We start from the raw sequence: 17,644 nt of genomic DNA, 5'->3' as shown, positions 1-17,644 counted from the left end.
GTCGTGCTATTTAAAAAAAAATGGAAAAGGTCGTGCTACAAATAAAGACACTGATACGATGATGAAATTGTGTGAAGTCATGAAGTCAGGAAATATTTGCGTCGCAATGTTTTGTTTTGCTTTTGGGAATTTGATCCTAAAATTGACGACTTCATGACATTATCATTCGAAATCAACAAAAGAAATTTCAACAGTACATGGTCTAATTTTTTCTCTAGAGTTTTTTGAACATGCATGTGAAATAACTTAAACAATGTTTCGCTGCATAAGGCCAAACAAACCCCAGATGTTCGCTTGCCCTCAAACGACCGATGTTTATTTTGGAAATCAGAAAAAAAAAATTCTATTCACTGTACAAAAGAATACAAACCCTATTTTTGGAAAAAAAAATTGGAATTTTTTTTTCTTTTCAAATTTTTGCATTCTGAAGATGTAAAAAAAAGTATTTTAGAGCTTGTGTTCAACATTTTAGTTGTTAATTGACTCATTTTGACACAAAATTGTCTGATTTATCATATTTTGAACCTTAATCAATACAAACAGCAGAGTTTGCTAGTAATTAAATAAAGAAGAAGAGGAAAAAAATCCCGACCGACCGACCCAATTGCTAACATTCATTTGAGGGCAAGCAAACAATTTTTTTTCTTGGCCCCAATCCAGAGTGTGTAGATCTTTTCTGGCCATACCGTCGTAACTAAACTTCGCAGATACAGAAAATATTTTTTTTCCTGTTATACCCGGTACCATATCGCCAGAACTTTGGAGAGGGCAGCACAAACCAGATTTGGCCAGTACCCTTCAAGCAAATCAAGTCAAAAACAATTTCAATCCTTTCTCTCATTTCCAATGATAAATTTTGGTTTCTCCTTTGTTAAGAAACCAAAAATCAAGGAATTAAAAAGTGGAGCAGATCTGGTCTGCAATCATAACACTATTGTGCTGGCAGGACACAATATCCATAAGTATAGCCTATTGTGCTAACATAATTATTATCGGCTATGCACCGCGGGCGGTAGTTGATGCTCTTTGAAATCTGATACTTTAGATAAGTCAGTCGTAGGTTTCATACTTTCATGTCACCGTGGGAGTGGCTTTGTTTGTTTGTATGAAACATAAACGATGCATGATGACGGAGATGATTTAATTATGAATTAATTGTATGTCCCCGGTAAGACTAGGCTAGCCAGCATTGAGCACTTTGAGATATGGCGGCTCAAAGTTCATACAGAGGTCAAGGATCAAACTGCTTTAAATGCTGTTGAAAAATTCTCAAAATTATTCCTCTTGTCATGGCGATCCAGAAAAAGTATACTTTTACCTATCTGGGACATTCCTTTCTGGAGTTATAAGCAGAAAGGTCAAAGGTCACTATTTGACCTACACAGGCGTAAAACCCTGAAAAATATTCCGAATTTAATGAAAATATTCTCAAATTGTTCGTTTTCTATGAATAATTAAAAAAAGAATAGTTTGCCATAGCTAGGATGTTTCGTTACCATGGTAACGTGGTGATAAAGGTCAATGTCCATTGATTCATACATAGACCTGGCCTTTTTTCTATGTTACCATGGTTACCCATGTAAGGAAACATCATACACAATACAAACTATTATTTTTCTACGTGGATTTTCTATGAACAATTTGAGACTATTTTGGTGAAGATTTTTCAGGTTTTGACCCATGTGGAGGTCAGATCGTGACCTTTGACCTTTTTGCTTATAACTCCAGAAGGGTATGTCACAGATAGGTAAAGGTATACCTTTTCTGGATCGCCACAGCAAGAGGAATAATTTGGAGAACATTTCAACAGTATTTGAGCAGTTTGAATTTTGACCTCTGTGTAAACTTTGACCGGCCATATCTCAAAATGCTCAATGCTGACAGAGGTCCAGTACACTTATTTTTGACGTTTAGTGTGGTCTTGAGAAGCAACATCTATCAAGAACAAAATTATGGACACCAAAACAAGCTTCAGTGGCAAAATATCGTTTGGCAGCCGGACTATCATACGAGACCGCCAGAAACACTCCAGAAATAACAAGTAAACTGCAATTCCAGAATTGACATGATATTATATTTGCAATCGGGGTTGCCAATTGCGGTGAAATTTAGAAATGCCTAGCTGTTTGGCCCAATTCATATCGTTCGCTGTATAGAACATTTTCAGATAACTCTGAAGCAAAAATGATCGATTGTTCACCCATTTGTGTATACACTTGTTTTATGAATTTCGTTTAAGTCGGAACGTAAACTCGTTGATGGTTCCAATGCACCCAGATGATGTATTTTCTGGCCTATTTCTTCGTAAAACTTAGAGTCTCTAAAAGTACACAAATATTAGTGTTCCCCAAACAAAATATTGTCCCATGGGTGGGGGAAAGATCATTAAACTTTACATGGGGTCATATTTCAAACTTCATAAAAATAGGTCAAGGTCAATTAGGCCTCAATGGTACTTGACCTATTTTGCTGTGCTACTTATGTAACGAAATGTCCAAGATGGTGCAATCCTATCCTTATTTGGTTTGTTTTATCAAAAAACGAACATTTTGACACCTCTTTAGGCAAAATCAGAGCACTTTGATGTTTTGACCCCCATAGAGGCAAAAACGTGACCTTTGACCTTTTTGGTTATAACTCAAGAACGGTACGTTCCAGATAGGTTAAACTATAAATTGTCTGAATCCTTAAGACTAGAGGAATACATTGGAATGGTTTTTAACACAATTTGAACAAGTTTGAAAAAGTTCGATGACCTTTTACCCCCCCCCCCCCCTTTGGGGCCAGTTTATATTTTTGGGAACATCCTGATTGTGTTTCAGGTCAGGGTCATTTCAGGAACCTAAGTAAGTTGGTTTGGTTTGGTCATGTGGGGGTGCAAAGCAGGTGGTCATAGCTCCCCGAGTATTACTGATTCCACCGCATTATAATATTGTTGTCATGTTCTCTTTTATTTTCTTCTAAAAAACGAAGTTTGTATAATTTTTATTGTTACAGTCTGTATATGATGCGAAAATGTTCAGTGGGAGATGAGACGGTCAACGAAGTCCCTTGAATAGCCGGCGGCGTCACTGGGGGGGAAGGCACGAGGGGACAAATTCCCCCAGTCAGAATTCTTCCCCCAGTTGTCCCCAGTAACCCGACATTGCGAAAATGTCCACTTTTTGCAGCAATTTTGCGTAAAATTGGTTGATTTTCCCCACTGAAATTCACTTTCCCCATGCGCACACCGACATCGCCTGAGATATTAAATATTAAATCAATACCCGGGATCAATACACGTGAATGTGCTATGCACGATTTGATATTCAGACGATAAATCTTTGGATACCGGGGTAGAAAATGATGAATATCTCCCGTAATTTTTTTATTCTAAAGAAGCCATATTTTTTCCTTGCACTTGAATATATGTGTTGAAAGAATATGAGGGTCGTTAGCTTGCGTATTGCGAAAGAACCGTGCGTATTGAGCTCAAAAACTGACAACAATTCTGATTTTATATCTGCCGAACTATAGCGCAGCGTAGTCCACTCGTGGAGGCAGTCTAAGAGCAGATGACCCCATGGCGCATACCATGCTCACTCACACACAGAGAGGTCAGTCACCGGGCTATTGTCAGTAGCCTTAGTTCTCGGCCCATTATGCATCTCAAAACTATTAACAGGTCGGAACAAAATGGCCATGCGTGGCTGTGGAGATTTGGCGATTTCTGCAATGAAGATATCGGGGCGATGACACTGTGATGCGCTTCCCTGGAAAATTCTGGCTCTGCCACTGCACTTGACCAATCTCTATTGGCATGATTGGTGACTGCGATATGATTTTCCTGTTGCTTGCAGTGTTTTTTATTCCACGCATTTAAAGCATCACTCAAAATTATCAAAGATTCCATTAAAAAGATTTTATTACAATAATATACATAGATTATGTAACACAATATAATAGTAGTCATCGCAATTTACAAATTTAACAATATTCAAGTTAAAGGAGTATTTCGTGATCCTAGCATCCTCTATTTATGTCATTTTTCATTAGATATCCACGAAAAAACCTATTCCCAAAATTTCAGTTGATTCCGATTTTGCGTTCGCGAGTTATGCATGATTATGTGTATTACACTGCTCCATAGACAATGCGTTGTAATTTCGTTCTGGTGCACCAGAACGAAATTCAAATTTCACGATATCTTTGCTAAACGAATTAATCTGCAAGAAATATTTGGTACATAAACATTATGTAGCCAGAGTTATCCAGTGGTGTAAAAATCTCAACTTTTTTTGGGAAAAGTGGGGGATGAGGCTGTAGATCACGAAATGCCCCTTTAAAAACTAATTTCAGATTTACAATAATTTTGGTTTGAGCCTCATAAGATAACCGAAGTATTAATAATTAGTACACGTTCAACATCAACAAATGCTTAAAGACGAAGTTTTCCTATCAAAAAAAAACCAACACATTCTAAAGTGATGGGTTCGGGAATTGAACCCGATACCCTAACAATCATTTTTGTAATGAATTCATTAGGTTCCAATAGTGCTCGGACTGCGTAAAACACCTTTGTATACAAAAATGGGAATACATTACATCAAGACGTAATAATATTTTGAAACTGCTTTTGAGAAAATACAGAAATTGTGCCCTTGGGTTTGCTTGATAGCGCTTGTATTGAAAACATAATAAAATATGAAAAAAAGAAGATATTTAGCCTCACAAATTACCGAAGACATGAAACTACCGACTGTACGTCGTATATAGATTTCGGTTGGAGTTAATCCATGTTGCAATTTACCTTAGCAAAACATCATATTCACTGGTAATTTCATATCAACCATGTTAAAGCCTTAATGTACATGTACTATCTTATAACTTGAAATTGGTTAATTTTCTTAAAACCTGATTTTTTTGCATATTTGTAATGTTTACACATGTCCCAACTTGCCCCAAAATGGAATCCGCAAATTTGTTGTCTTCGTATGACTTTATGTCGTCCCATAGAACTGCATGTTAAATGGCCAAAATAACTATGGGATTTCGTTCACTTTACCCTGTTATTTCAGCTTAAAGTTGACAGCAACTCTTCCCGACAGTTATTAAAGTCTTATTCAGATTCCCTTTTACAAATTAAGCGTACTGCTAGCCGTCCAGCGCGTATTATTTGCACAAGGTCCAATGCACACGCTTGACGTCGCGCGCGTATACGCGATGGTTAAGCTGTCAAATGAAATCTGAATAAGACTTTACTAATATTATTTCAACATTTTGAATAAAGAATAACAAAATTAAAATTTGACGGATATCTTGCAATATTAAAGGAGAAATGTTGAGTGCCTCTATCCTTTTACCTTACAATCTAACCCTAATCTTAAAGTCTCTGAGTTAATCAGCATTACTTTTTGGGCGAGAAGCGTATCTTGAGTCTTGACCTACTTTCCATTCACTTTTTAAGCAAAATAGCAATAAACCAAGTTACACTACAATAAAATGTTAATTTCACATTAAAATGTCGTAAAATTACTAATAATCTGACAACAATGCATATTCACAAACAATATGATGTTGAAAAGTTGCAAATAACTGTACAATTAAACAGTAATAACAATTTATTACTATTTATTTTTGTTATCAAAAATAAAAATAATTATAGTGTCATATATTCAACAATTTTTTTGTTGTGCCTGTATTTGTCATATTTTATAGGCAGATTAGATGCACGACATTTTACAACCCATTTTCACGAGGGCACCAGGCGGTGCTACTTCTATGCTTGTTATTAATGAACTACCGGTATCAATTAATATTAGTGGGGTTTTAGTGGGTTCGCCGTCGGACAAGTTTAGAACTGTCAAGCTTTCGTCAGGAGTAGCTCTGACTTCTTCAGAACAAAGTACCAAAGAATGAGACTTGTAGACCGCCCCTTGCCTACTGATGGCTCTGAAAAGAGCCGTTCACTGAAGACTGCCCGCAAAAGCCTATCCCCCGATTTTATCAACTAATTAATCAAAATTACTGGTAAATTTGTACTTGCCAAAGATTCATAATTATCACAATTAACAAAAGTCAATTAATTGATTTCATAAATAATAGGGATCGACTATGCATCGATGGATGGTCGATCGAAAGAACAAATTAATTTGATTCTATTACTGGATGGCCGGCTATCCATAAAGTGTCTTCATTTCATGTTTTTTTGAAAAGTACATTCTTCTTAAAGATGAAAATAAACTTTAACGCAGTTTTAAGAATTTATTACCCGTCGAACTTCCAAGTCTTGTACATATTTTACATAAGTTAATATTCCTCTAACACGTGTTTAGGGTTACTAAACATTCCTCGTCGTAGGCAGCGGAAGCGGGGGAGGGGGTGGACACGCCCCCTATTTTTGTGCAAGGGGGACGTCACCCTAAAATCATAATAGAAGAAAAAAATATAGCAATGATTGCCTTGTGTATCTTCCTTTTTAGCACGATAAACACCGTGTTTGGGGCCAAAATTGGGTAAAATGGCCAAATGTTGCACCCAAAGCGCACACTGGCCCACCAAATAGCAAACACACACATTTATTTTGGGCTAAAATAGTCTGAAATTTATATTTTTGCAAGTAAACGTCCTGACCCCCCCAGTTTTGTAATGCGTCCGCCGCCACTGCTCCTTTTCAAATTAGCGTTGGGGGAGGAGTTCGAGTACCTAAATTTATATCTACACTGAAGCAGAGGAAAACGTGCTTTTCGATATTTTCCGATCGAACCGTCTGTTATATTAATATAGGACCTGTATTATAAGCTCTGGGTTATCTTTTTCTATCGACCGAGTAGAGTATTTTACTTTTCTGGACTGCTTCCCCCACTTCCCCCTTCTCCGTTAATGACGTCATATTCTGCCATCATAGTCTGTACGATGAACGTATAGGCCGCAAGCCAGGCGTCACTGGCTTTTTTTGTGAACTTATCGCCGATACTTTTGCCGAAAGAAGTGAGCAGGACTGGTCCAAGATCCTACATGTATAGAAGAAGAGAAAAAAGAACAGAAAGTGGTATGTTATGAACTGCGATATGTTAAAGGGCAGTTCTAATGCAAAAACAAGTTTATCTCTATTCGAAGAGAATAATTATTACATTACAAGTTGACACTCTTTGTAATTTTTTAATGCGTATTTCTCCTGAAAAAATGGAGCGGACATTATATCATGCGCTCATTTACTTGTGTGATACAATCTCAATCACTTTGACAAGTTTGACATTAGCAACAATGAGTTGTACTATTATTTACCATAACAATGCTGCATAACAATATGCAGACTATTGTTCTCATTTGGGAAACAAAGTAGTGTTACTATGCGTTTGCTTTGTAATATGTCATCCAACTGAAACTATAATACCTATAGTATTGCAATATCGCACAGGGAAATCAGATACATGAGTTTGTGGACTTTTAAAACACGGTTTATATGCTACTACTAGTCTCAGATTGATCACGCTGAAATTCTAAGCTCAAATTATTTTCTTATTTTTTAGTCCACATATTTCTCATGATATTGATATACATAATGTAACATTGTAATATCACAATTTACTAATATATAAAAAATGAGCGGCTGATTTTATCCATATGTTTAAAACCATTAAATTTGTAATAGCCTACTTAATTCAGAGTTTTTTCTGTGAACAACAACAGTATATGTTCTGTGCATTGAGAATGTTTATAGTCCCTTCTCGCAAAACAAGCACATCTCATTTCATGACGTCAACTTTTTTCTATGTCAAATCTGTCTCGTTACTTTTTGTGCTGCAGACTATATTTTTCAAATGTTACCTTTCCATGCATGACTACTGCTGGGGGCATGGGTTCATGTATTCTTTATCTTACTATAATTTGCCTAATGTTGTATGCGTGTATGTATGTATGTGGGTATGTGTGTGTGCAAAAGGCTCCGTCAGTTTTGATCCGAGCCTCGCCAAATTCGCACGGGGGATGCAGAAAAATACGGGGAGTGTCGTAAGCTACCTTCGGTCGAAATCGGAGGTCGAAGGTCAAAGGTCAAATTTTAAACTTGGTCCGATTGGGCTGTAATTCATACAGGAGATCAAGGAAAATACGGGGAGTGTCGTAAGCTACCTTCGTTCGAAATCGGAGGTCGAAGGTCAAAGGTCAAATTTTAAACTTGGTCCGATTGGGCTGTAATTCATACAGGAGATCAAGGAAAATACAGGGAGTGACTTAAGCTACCTTCGGTCGAAATCGGAGGTCGAAGGTCAAAGGTCAAATTTTAAACTTGATCCGATTGGGCTGTAATTCATACGGGAGATCAAGGAAAATATGGGGAGTGTCCTATCCTACCTTCTGTCGAAATCGGAGGTCAAAGGTCAAATTTAAACTTGGTCCGATTGGGCTGTAATTCATATGGGAGATCAAGGAAAATATGGGGAGTGTCCTACACTACCTTCGGTCGAAATCGGAGGTCGAAGGTCAAAGGTCAATTTTTAAACTTGGTCCGATTGGGCTGTAATTTATATGAGAGATCAAGGAAAATATGGGGAGTGTCCTAAGCTACTTTCAGTGGAATGCAGGGATCACATTTGGTTGCGATCGGTAAAGGATTGGGCTCAAAATCCGCGAAAATGTGAATTTCAAAAGTCAGTGACCATGGTATAAACAATTTGCACTTGCTGCATGTGTTCTATAAATAGCTCTGATGCATTCTGATTCATGTACTTGAACTTGGTAAAATCTATATTAAGCCAATATCTTCCACAGTCGGTTTTTAGGCTGTGGATCACGAAATGCCCTTTTAATGATTTACCCAACAAGCAAATACAAAACATCTTCAAAATGTTACATAACTATTTTTCCAACAAAGTTATAATACTCTATAATTATATGTGTGCTGTTATGCATACGGCCATACGGGTATACCTCTAGTCATTATAATGACCTGATGAACCATGAATTATAGCAAATGAAGAATGAAACTCATAGGTAACGAGCGACGAATCTTACATCTGGTAACGATTTGAAAAATGGTATGGAATGTCTTCTAATATTTTAAATTTCTAAGTCATCAAAAGCCTGCAAATTCAAATTACAAAATAATGCTCATCTGAGGGAGTGGTATAGGAGCAGCCCAGGTGCATAGCCAGCCTGCCTGGTGCAAACTTTGACAATTTTTGTATTAATAGCATTACGGCTCAAAGTTGCCCAGACTCACTGATGACCCCCATTTTTTATGGTACTTCTCACCCAATGACCCCAGCTTTTAGGGTCTTCTTTACCCAATGACCCCTTTTCTTGGTGTGCAATCTTTCACCGAAAGACCCCTATTTTTGAATCGCTGTCCGCACACCCCCATCACTATGAAAGTCGTGCGCCTCCTCCCCCGCCTGACTCTGGTGATCGATGGATACTTACATTGAAGGTGGCCGCGCCCACATTACGTCCATGATGGCTTCTTGCTAAGTTCTTGACCATTTCTACAAACACTTCGGGGTCATCCAGCTGCTCCAACAAGTTGTTAATAGCGGACAGTACACGGAAGGCATGTGCCTTCAATTTGGGTGTCTTTGCCAAGGCCTGGATGTCATCTTCATCTCTGAAGGCACGGAAGAGCTTTCTGTAATCTGGATGCGTTGTGAAGAAGCTAATGCGAAGAAGAAGTCAAACAGAAGAAAGAGAGACCGTTGTTAAATTAAGGACACCATTTCACTTGGGAGGGGGTATGGGGGTACGGGGCTGGAAGTTGCAAAGTTGTTGTTTTTCACGCAGCAGTTGACGATGGTTTTACACGAGACATATCAAACTAGCGAGTAAAAGTGGAGCTGTTTAAGATCTTACTGGCTTTCTTTTGCGCTTTGGATAAATAGTTCTAAAAGTTCTTTTAGCTAATAAAAAAACTCTTCCGGTTCTTTAAAGAACCATTTCATGTTTTACAGAACTTGAATCATCTCAGATCAGAATAGCGTAGACCCTACTCTCTCATAACAATGTAGAATAGTTAATAACTTTTAAAACAAAGAACCCTCATAAAAAAGTCTTCAAACATGTCAAAGAACCAAAGATGATCTGTAGAGCTTAAAAAACTCATGTATCTTTATAGAACCATATAAACAATTTTTACAAAGGACAAAAAATTGGTCATAGGAACTTACCATACGAATATGTCCACGCCAAGTTTCATTCTGTTCTCTTTAGCGTAAAGTAGAGCCCATGTGTCCCTTATATGAGTCTTTTGCTGTTTCGTCAAAGGTCCTTCTGAAATGACAATTCAAAAGTTTATTTGGGTTTTCCGTACGGAAATATGCTTCAGCGCTTATGGGACCATGTGTGAGAAAAGTATATACATTATGGAAAGGTTTCTATACAAAAACGATTCTCTTATAAACCATCATGCACACAGTTTCCACCTTGATGCACCTTAACACACATTTTCGTCCCAAGAGCTTCCAAGCAGAGAACAAGCAAACACTTCTAGTCACTAGGTCAACAGATAACACAATTCAGCGAATGTAGAAAATCTGTTGAAAATTACCTATCCTCGCACATTTTTTGACCAAAATGTAGGTTTTAAAAGTCAAAACCTCAAGTGTTCCTTACAATATTTTTCAAATTTTATGTCATTAAATGAAAAAGCACACTTATATTGTCCAAATACTAGAGTCACTAGAATGAGCAATGGTTAATTCTCTTCATGCAAATCGAGTGCAAAAAGTTACTATATTCGCCTGTTTTGTCATACGGTTGTAAATTCAATGAACTATGACTTTTAAAAAAGAGCGCTTACAAATTGATATGATTCACTATATACCAGTATAAATTTATAAGTGAAACATAAACAATGTTGAAGGTAACAAAATCGATTGAAGAAATGTTGACCACTTTATGTATGGGTTCCGTTGCCCACCAAAGTGCATATGTTACACGTGTTGGAGAGAGGTGGAAATGCACACTCCGTTTCCCCCCAACCCATCCCCTTCCGTAGAAAATGACAGTCCCCTTAGCTCATCTAATTTTTTCTCTGTCACCAATGCCGACCTTTCGTACTAGAATATGAAGTCCGTTCCCTAAAGCAATTGCCAATTCGTTACAGTTGCCATCCTGCATACCTTAGTTATTAAAGTCATGATCTACCTTACACCTGGGTCAGTCGTATTAGAGAGATATTTGAACACCCAATGTACTATCCATCCATCTTCATCCATCTTATCAAATTAGGTCTCATTAGACATCGGGGTAGCTACCCTTTTTAAAACTACCAATACATGGGGTTTAGACTTTCAAAACTAACAAAACTAACCTTAAACTTAGGCTTATGTACTTTATAGTTCGCCATGTTAAAATTATTCGGCTTTGGGGATGAATACATAATATTCTTGATTATTGTTTTTTTATTTGGTTTTCTGGGTTTTTTGGCGACAAATTTTGAAGCTTTTGCTGCTTTTCACTGAAAGTCTACGGCATAACCCATACGAACATTTAAAATAAATTTATTTCCATTTTTCCAAACCTACGTTTTTTTCGTATTTATAATGTAATGACCAACCGAGCAAAATCACGTTTTGATAAATATAGTTCGTATCAGCTCGTATCCCGGGGTTCGTATTCAAAAATAGGATGATCCCCCGAGAAACCTATCTTAAATGTTGCCATAGCATTGTTAACTTATACTAACCTTGGTGGCATATTACACCCTGCGACCTTTAGGCCTATAATTAGGATCTAAATGAATAATTAGGCCATATACCAAGTCATCGGTAAATGTATGGCATACTGCGCCCAGAAGTATCCGTACCCTTAAAACAAAAGCCATTTCTTAAAGACTAAAACTAAATTACAAAATAAAGTAGTCGATAGATACAGAAATATTTTCCTAACTTATAGGAATTTAAATAAAAAAGAGAACTTTTCAAAAGTGACACAAATTTGCATTGACTTTTTTACTCGAAGCACGCAGATATTGATCACCATGGAGTGAGCGTTGGGTCCGTTAGGCTTCATTGAACCGTATACCATGGTAACATGCAGAAATTGCCTTGAAGTATATGCTTGAAGGAGGAAATATCTAAATTTGTCACTTTTGAAACTCGACCAAGCTTAGTGGAATAAAATCGCATCGTGACGAATAAGGTATCAAAGTACATTAGGAAATGAATTAGGAGAAAACCTTCTGTTAATAAAATACTATGCTGAGCCACCAGCCTTGGTGGCTCACGCTCCAGTAATTTCAGATGATTGAGCTCAGTAATACATCAAAGAATGTCTTCCAATTCATGAAAACAAATAGATAATCAGCTTATCGGATTAAAAGCTTAGAGGGAAGGTCTTGCTGCTCAGCGAGTGTTTGTAATTATCAGAAGGTTTTCTCCAAATTCATTCTCTAATGCGCAGAACAAAATTCTTCCTCTACTTTAGTTTACTAGTATTTTGCAATATTAGATTTTAACGACTTTGAGATATTGCTTTTGTTTTAAGTGTTCGGGTACTTTTTGTGCACAGTATATTTTCAAGTTCTGTCGCTTAAAAACCTTATACCCCATTTACAACATATTATTATAAACATCTCAAAAAAAGTAACTAACCCCCCTTAAATAATGGCGATTATTCAAAAGGGGCTATTGTATTACAAATCTGTAAAATGTGTTGGAAGCAGAATTTATTTCTGCGCATTTTGACACCTCATTTGATACGATAGCTTAGAAAACAATAAAACACCGATCAATTTAATGTAGTGAGGTCCAGATTTGAAAGTTGCACTTACATACAATATTTTACAATACAAAAACACTCAGATATCATTACACAGATTTCCTTCCATTATACTGAATGCAAAATCAATATAATTTACTGCAACTTTCAAATCTTGGGCTACGTTGATTTAAATGTACGCTGTGACGTCAATATTTAGTCAATTGCTGCAAATGAGGTGTCAAAATGTGCAAAAATAAATTCTGCTTCCAACGCATTTTACAGATTTGTAATATAATCACCCGTTTTTGAATAGGCCTAATGGTCATTGTTTAAGGGAGGTTGGTTGCTTTTTTTTGAGATGTTTATATTAAATGTGTTATGTCAGGGATTGGTAAGCTTTCTTTTCTGTAGTTTCTAGCGCAGGCTATTACTAATAGTATTAATAGTATTAGTTATAGTGAAAAGATGTTTAAATATGCGGTGAAAAAGAAGAAGGAAAAGAGGTTAACATCGACCAAAATAAAAATAATAGATGAATAAACACATGAATAAACTAATGCATAAATGAATGAATAAATAAAACAAAAGATGTAATCTGTACTTTCACTTCTTAAAAATTATTGCAATTGCAATTATTAGAATTAAGTAAAATTAGGGCTAGATGACATTTGCAACAAGGTTTATACAAACTTCGAGAAAAAACTATTATATACGTGGTCCAACAACCGCGCCTGCCGTGCATGCGATGGATCTGGGACCTTAATTTGCAAGTACGTGCACTCTCCGATTCATGCACTTTTAATTTGAGTGAAACAAAAACGAATGGAAGAAAAAATCACGCACAATTGATAGAGAAACAGAAAACATACCTGTTCGCTGCGGCTTTTGTTGAGTTTTAACGGTTCGGTTTGTCTTGTGTAATCCTTTTAATTGCAACTTGGAAATCTTGGTATTTTTCTGAGTTTTCTTGGTAGGCGCCATGCTTCCTGATCACAAACTATCAAGACTCTTTCAATTCATGAGACACGGAATTGGAAATGAACTTTCACAATATTCTTTTGGTTGTTACTTTTATAAATCTTAATATGCCAATGTTTTACGGTGCAGCACTTTATTTTTGTATATTAAATTCTTCAACGCACTATGATAATGCATAGGCCTTCAAACACTTAATGCCAACAGATAATTATGATAGACCCGTCGTCCTTCCATTTCTTCAATCGGTCATGTCTTCTTCAGCAGCATCAAAATACTGCCCTCGGGCGTGCACGATGAGTATTTTAAGATCTCCTTCTCGAGGAGGAGTATAGGTTCTGTCCTCGCTTTGGTCCAGAACAAAGGTCCCAGGTTCCAAGGGGTGGGGGGGGGGGGGGGAGGCCAAATATGTGGGGGCATATCAGAATTTTGTGTTATTTCTTTTCTTTCAAAATGTGCAGATTTACTTTTTTTAATAGGTTTTTAGCCTGCAGTGGCGTAGATTTCTTTCTGAAATGGGGGAGGGGGGATAGGGGTTGGAACATTTTTTGAAGTACAGTGAATCCAGCACCTTTTGGCGACAGAATAAGTTTATGGTACAAATGCGCGCGAAAAAATTTGCTATTTTGAAGCTAAGCTGATGAAATATGGTGCAAAAGTGGAATAAATGCGCGCGAAGTGCACGAAAATTGGCACTTTTGTGGCTAAAATGGGCAAATAATGAGGTTAATTTGGTCAGAATCCCATATTCAGGTGTCAACATGGGGGGGGGGGGGGGGGGTGATTGAATGGACCACCCACCTGGCAAAATATTGGGGGGGGGGGGGTAATTAAACATTAATACATTTTCGCTATCCTGATTTTGTCTACTGCTTACTATAAGATTAAATCTGTGGAACGTTAAAAATGGTACATAATCGTATATTTATAATTTCAACAAACTAGTCCGTATCGAGTTTATTGGCCCGGGTTTATGGACTGTAGGTTGTTATCGTCTAAATATGCTCGATTAAATAATATGGTTAAATCGCTCATGTTGTTTGTATGAATGTGCTAACCCTTATAAAGTACTTTGATTTAAAAACTTTAAAATACTTTTTACTTTTCTGGAATGTGCATATAGGCCCCCTATGTACTATATATGTTCAATTGAATACGTACGAGCCAGACAAAAATGGAACACCAATGTTTTTGATTGCTAGTGATGCTAAACAACATATCCGAAAAGGGCAAAGCGGAACAATTTGAGACCACTTTGAGCGAAATCGGAGCATATTTTATATCCCTGTACATAATCATGGAGAACAAAATTTGACATTTGACATTTATGCATATAACTCAAGAACTAGGCCTATACATCAGAGATATAGGTCAAACTATACTTTTTCTGAATCCTAATAATGAGAGTAATACAATAAGATGATTTTTTTTTATCCACATTCTCCCAATTTTGAAATTTAAGACCGGCACAAGCGGCCATTTTGGAAATATGCAAATTAACATTTTCCCCTGGGCCCCTTTTTGCCCTTTTTGGATATGTTGTTCAGGAGGGTGTTTGGAGCATTAAAATTTATGAGGGGGAGGGGGCATATTTTGTTCCGGTTGAGACGTTTTTGCGCGAAAAATGTCAATTTCAGACTATTTTAGCCCCAAGTGAGCCTACTATAGCATTTACTATTTTATGGGCCAGTGCTTGCAAAGCGCGCCGCATTTTGCAATTTTAAGCTAATTTGGCCCCAATCTGAATAAAGAAATAGCCTGTTTTACATTTTACGTTTTCCAGTAAGAGGACAAATAAATATCAATTTCTATGATTTCTTTTGAGCACTATTCCATTTAAAATCCACACTACCCCGTGGAAGATTTTGAAAAATACACCCTCTGAGAAAGATTCAACATGAATCTTGACAGAGGGAGGGTGAGGTTCAAATAGAGTTGGTAAATGCGCTAATTTCATTTTAAATTCGCACTTCCACTGTGAAAGATGTTTTCAAAATCTTCCACAGGTGGATAAATGGAATAACCCAATCCTTGAGTTTAATAATCCTTTATTAGTGCGTGATATTTCGGTTATAAACAAATTGGCTCTGCAACAGTAAAGGTGCACAGTAGCGAGCGCGAGCCAAACACACTGAACGCAATTTGCTTTGACGATATCTCGGCCATTGGCCTTTGCTCACAGTTTTGTGTTGAGAACCTATTTCTATAGTTTGTAGAATAAGATTCAAGCAATGATAAAAGTAGGCAAAACGTATACGGTACACTGTAAATCCAAGTGTTTAGGGTTTCGATATAAACACTTTAAACATGTTTAAACACTGTAGACGTTTGATATTTCATTTAAACATTTATAGTATAACAGTTTCACCGGGTTAAACATCTAAACACCAAAGTAAATACCTAAACCCAGACATTTTATACATAAGAGTAGTTTGTTCTAAAATTAAACATGCCAACTTTCAATTGTTTAGAAAGTAGACAATATGAAAGTAAAATTTTAAATGTTTAAAACCGGCTGTTTTGTTCATGTGTTTACTTTCGGGGTTTAGAAAGATTCGAGCCAGGTATACCAACTTGGTGTAGGGAACAAAACACGGACTAATGCAGTATGTAGGGCCTAAACCAGAATGGTGTACACTGTTACTGCACTAGTAAAAATTCAAAACCACAGGGATAGTATTAGTAGTTAAGTTAATAAACTACAAAAATACAACCGACGTTTCGAGCAGATAAACTGCCCTTCCTCAGGAACAAACAATAAAAATATATATACAGCAATTGAATCTATACTAGTGGGAAGCAAGCATATAGATTAATCAAATTAAAGCAAATAATTAGCAAGCAAAATATCAAAACTACAGAGCCAAAAATATAGCGTCTCTATAGAAAAAGAGCTAGCTTGCTACTGGTGTTTAGTTGCGAAACTGTTCTATACTTTATACGCTGCTTATGTGTAAATGAAAAAAAACACACCCAAAAACACCACGTTCAGAAGTGTTCATGTTCAAAGTGTTATCGAAATCCTAAACACTTAAATTTATCATGTTTATACTTTTGTATACAAGATATCTACAGTAATTAATTCGATATTGAACTCACCACCAACCTCCATTTTTAATTGCTATTTCTGGTACGATTTCTACGTCACGGAGAACACAATGCAGATTTATATTCCAATGGTTTTCTCATAGATGGTTCATCACATCACATGAAATCAATTCCGACTGAGAATGAATGCAACAAGTAATATAAATTCAATTCTTTTTCGTTAAAAATTACATCTGACTTGCAATGTATTATTGACTATTGGGTACTAACCCTGGACTGGTCACCTAAACTTAACCAAACTTTACCCTGATTGGCTCCCTTTAAACCCCACCTCCACACTTTGTTGATATTTAATATATAAAAGATATACATTGTATAACGGTGTCTTGAGCACGCGCCGATTTTTTGCTTGAAATTCCTTCACGTTCAAAAACTAATGTCAATAAACTAGGGTCAATATTTATTTGTAAGCAAATTACTTATTGTTTTTTCCGTTTGATGTGATTTCTGGTATGTTATGTGTGGTGTGAGGTGCCCGGGTGAGGTGCACGTCCATTTTGTTGTACACAAGATGCAAAATTAGTTGGAATACCACGATTATGTACTGTACAGGGGGTCCAAAAAATATCTTGACGCTCAAATGGTGAATAATTTTAGAAAATAGTGAAACATGTATTAAAAAAAAAAAAAAATCCCCGGAAGTAAAATTCTTGATTTTTGCTTTTTCTAAAGTGTGTTCCAAACAAAGCCGTAGCCAGGGTGTACGACGCACCCCATGCCAATCTGAATAAAAAGGTCCACTTTTTCTGTAAAAAAAAATCAGAAGGAAAAAGGTTAAAAAATATTCGCATTCACAAAAGGTCCTTTTTTGAGCCCGTCGCATTCACAAAATTAATCCTGGCTACGGGCCTGGTTCCAAACAATTTAGGCAAAAAAAGTGGATTTT

The 17,644-nt window shown here is 36.7% G+C and overlaps 1 protein-coding gene across 2 annotated transcripts; it reads right to left on the bottom strand.

Annotated features, from left to right (window-relative positions):
- Window positions 1-3,985: 3,985 nt before the first annotated feature.
- On the bottom strand, window positions 3,986-16,903 carry LOC140165058 (globin-like). 2 transcript variants are annotated; one of them, XM_072188475.1, is made up of 4 exons: window positions 16,750-16,903; window positions 10,140-10,242; window positions 9,403-9,631; window positions 3,986-6,992 (listed from the first exon to the last, which is right to left on the bottom strand). In XM_072188475.1, the coding sequence occupies exons 1-4, from the start codon at window positions 16,760-16,762 to the stop codon at window positions 6,819-6,821; spliced, it is 519 nt and encodes a 172-aa protein (XP_072044576.1). In that variant the 5' UTR covers window positions 16,763-16,903; the 3' UTR covers window positions 3,986-6,818. The 2 variants fall into 2 exon arrangements, with proteins under 2 accessions (XP_072044576.1, XP_072044577.1); XM_072188476.1 differs by having other exon boundaries at window positions 10,140-10,239.
- Between the last annotated feature and the right edge of the window lie 741 nt (window positions 16,904-17,644).

This window comes from Amphiura filiformis, chromosome 11, assembly GCF_039555335.1.
Source record: "Amphiura filiformis chromosome 11, Afil_fr2py, whole genome shotgun sequence".
Taxonomy (NCBI): domain Eukaryota; kingdom Metazoa; phylum Echinodermata; class Ophiuroidea; order Amphilepidida; family Amphiuridae; genus Amphiura; species Amphiura filiformis.
The sequence above is the reverse complement of the archived record's forward strand: the minus strand, read 5'-3'. Positions and strand labels throughout refer to the sequence as shown.

Bases quoted from the DNA above. Each gene is read 5' to 3' on its own strand.
- LOC140165058 (XM_072188475.1), bottom strand. The intron at 9,632-10,139 runs GTAAGTTCCTAT...TCTTCGCATTAG, and splicing joins GGCGTGGACATATTCGTATG to CTTCTTCACAACGCATCCAG. The intron at 6,993-9,402 runs GTAAGTATCCAT...CTATACATGTAG, and splicing joins TGGGCGCGGCCACCTTCAAT to GATCTTGGACCAGTCCTGCT.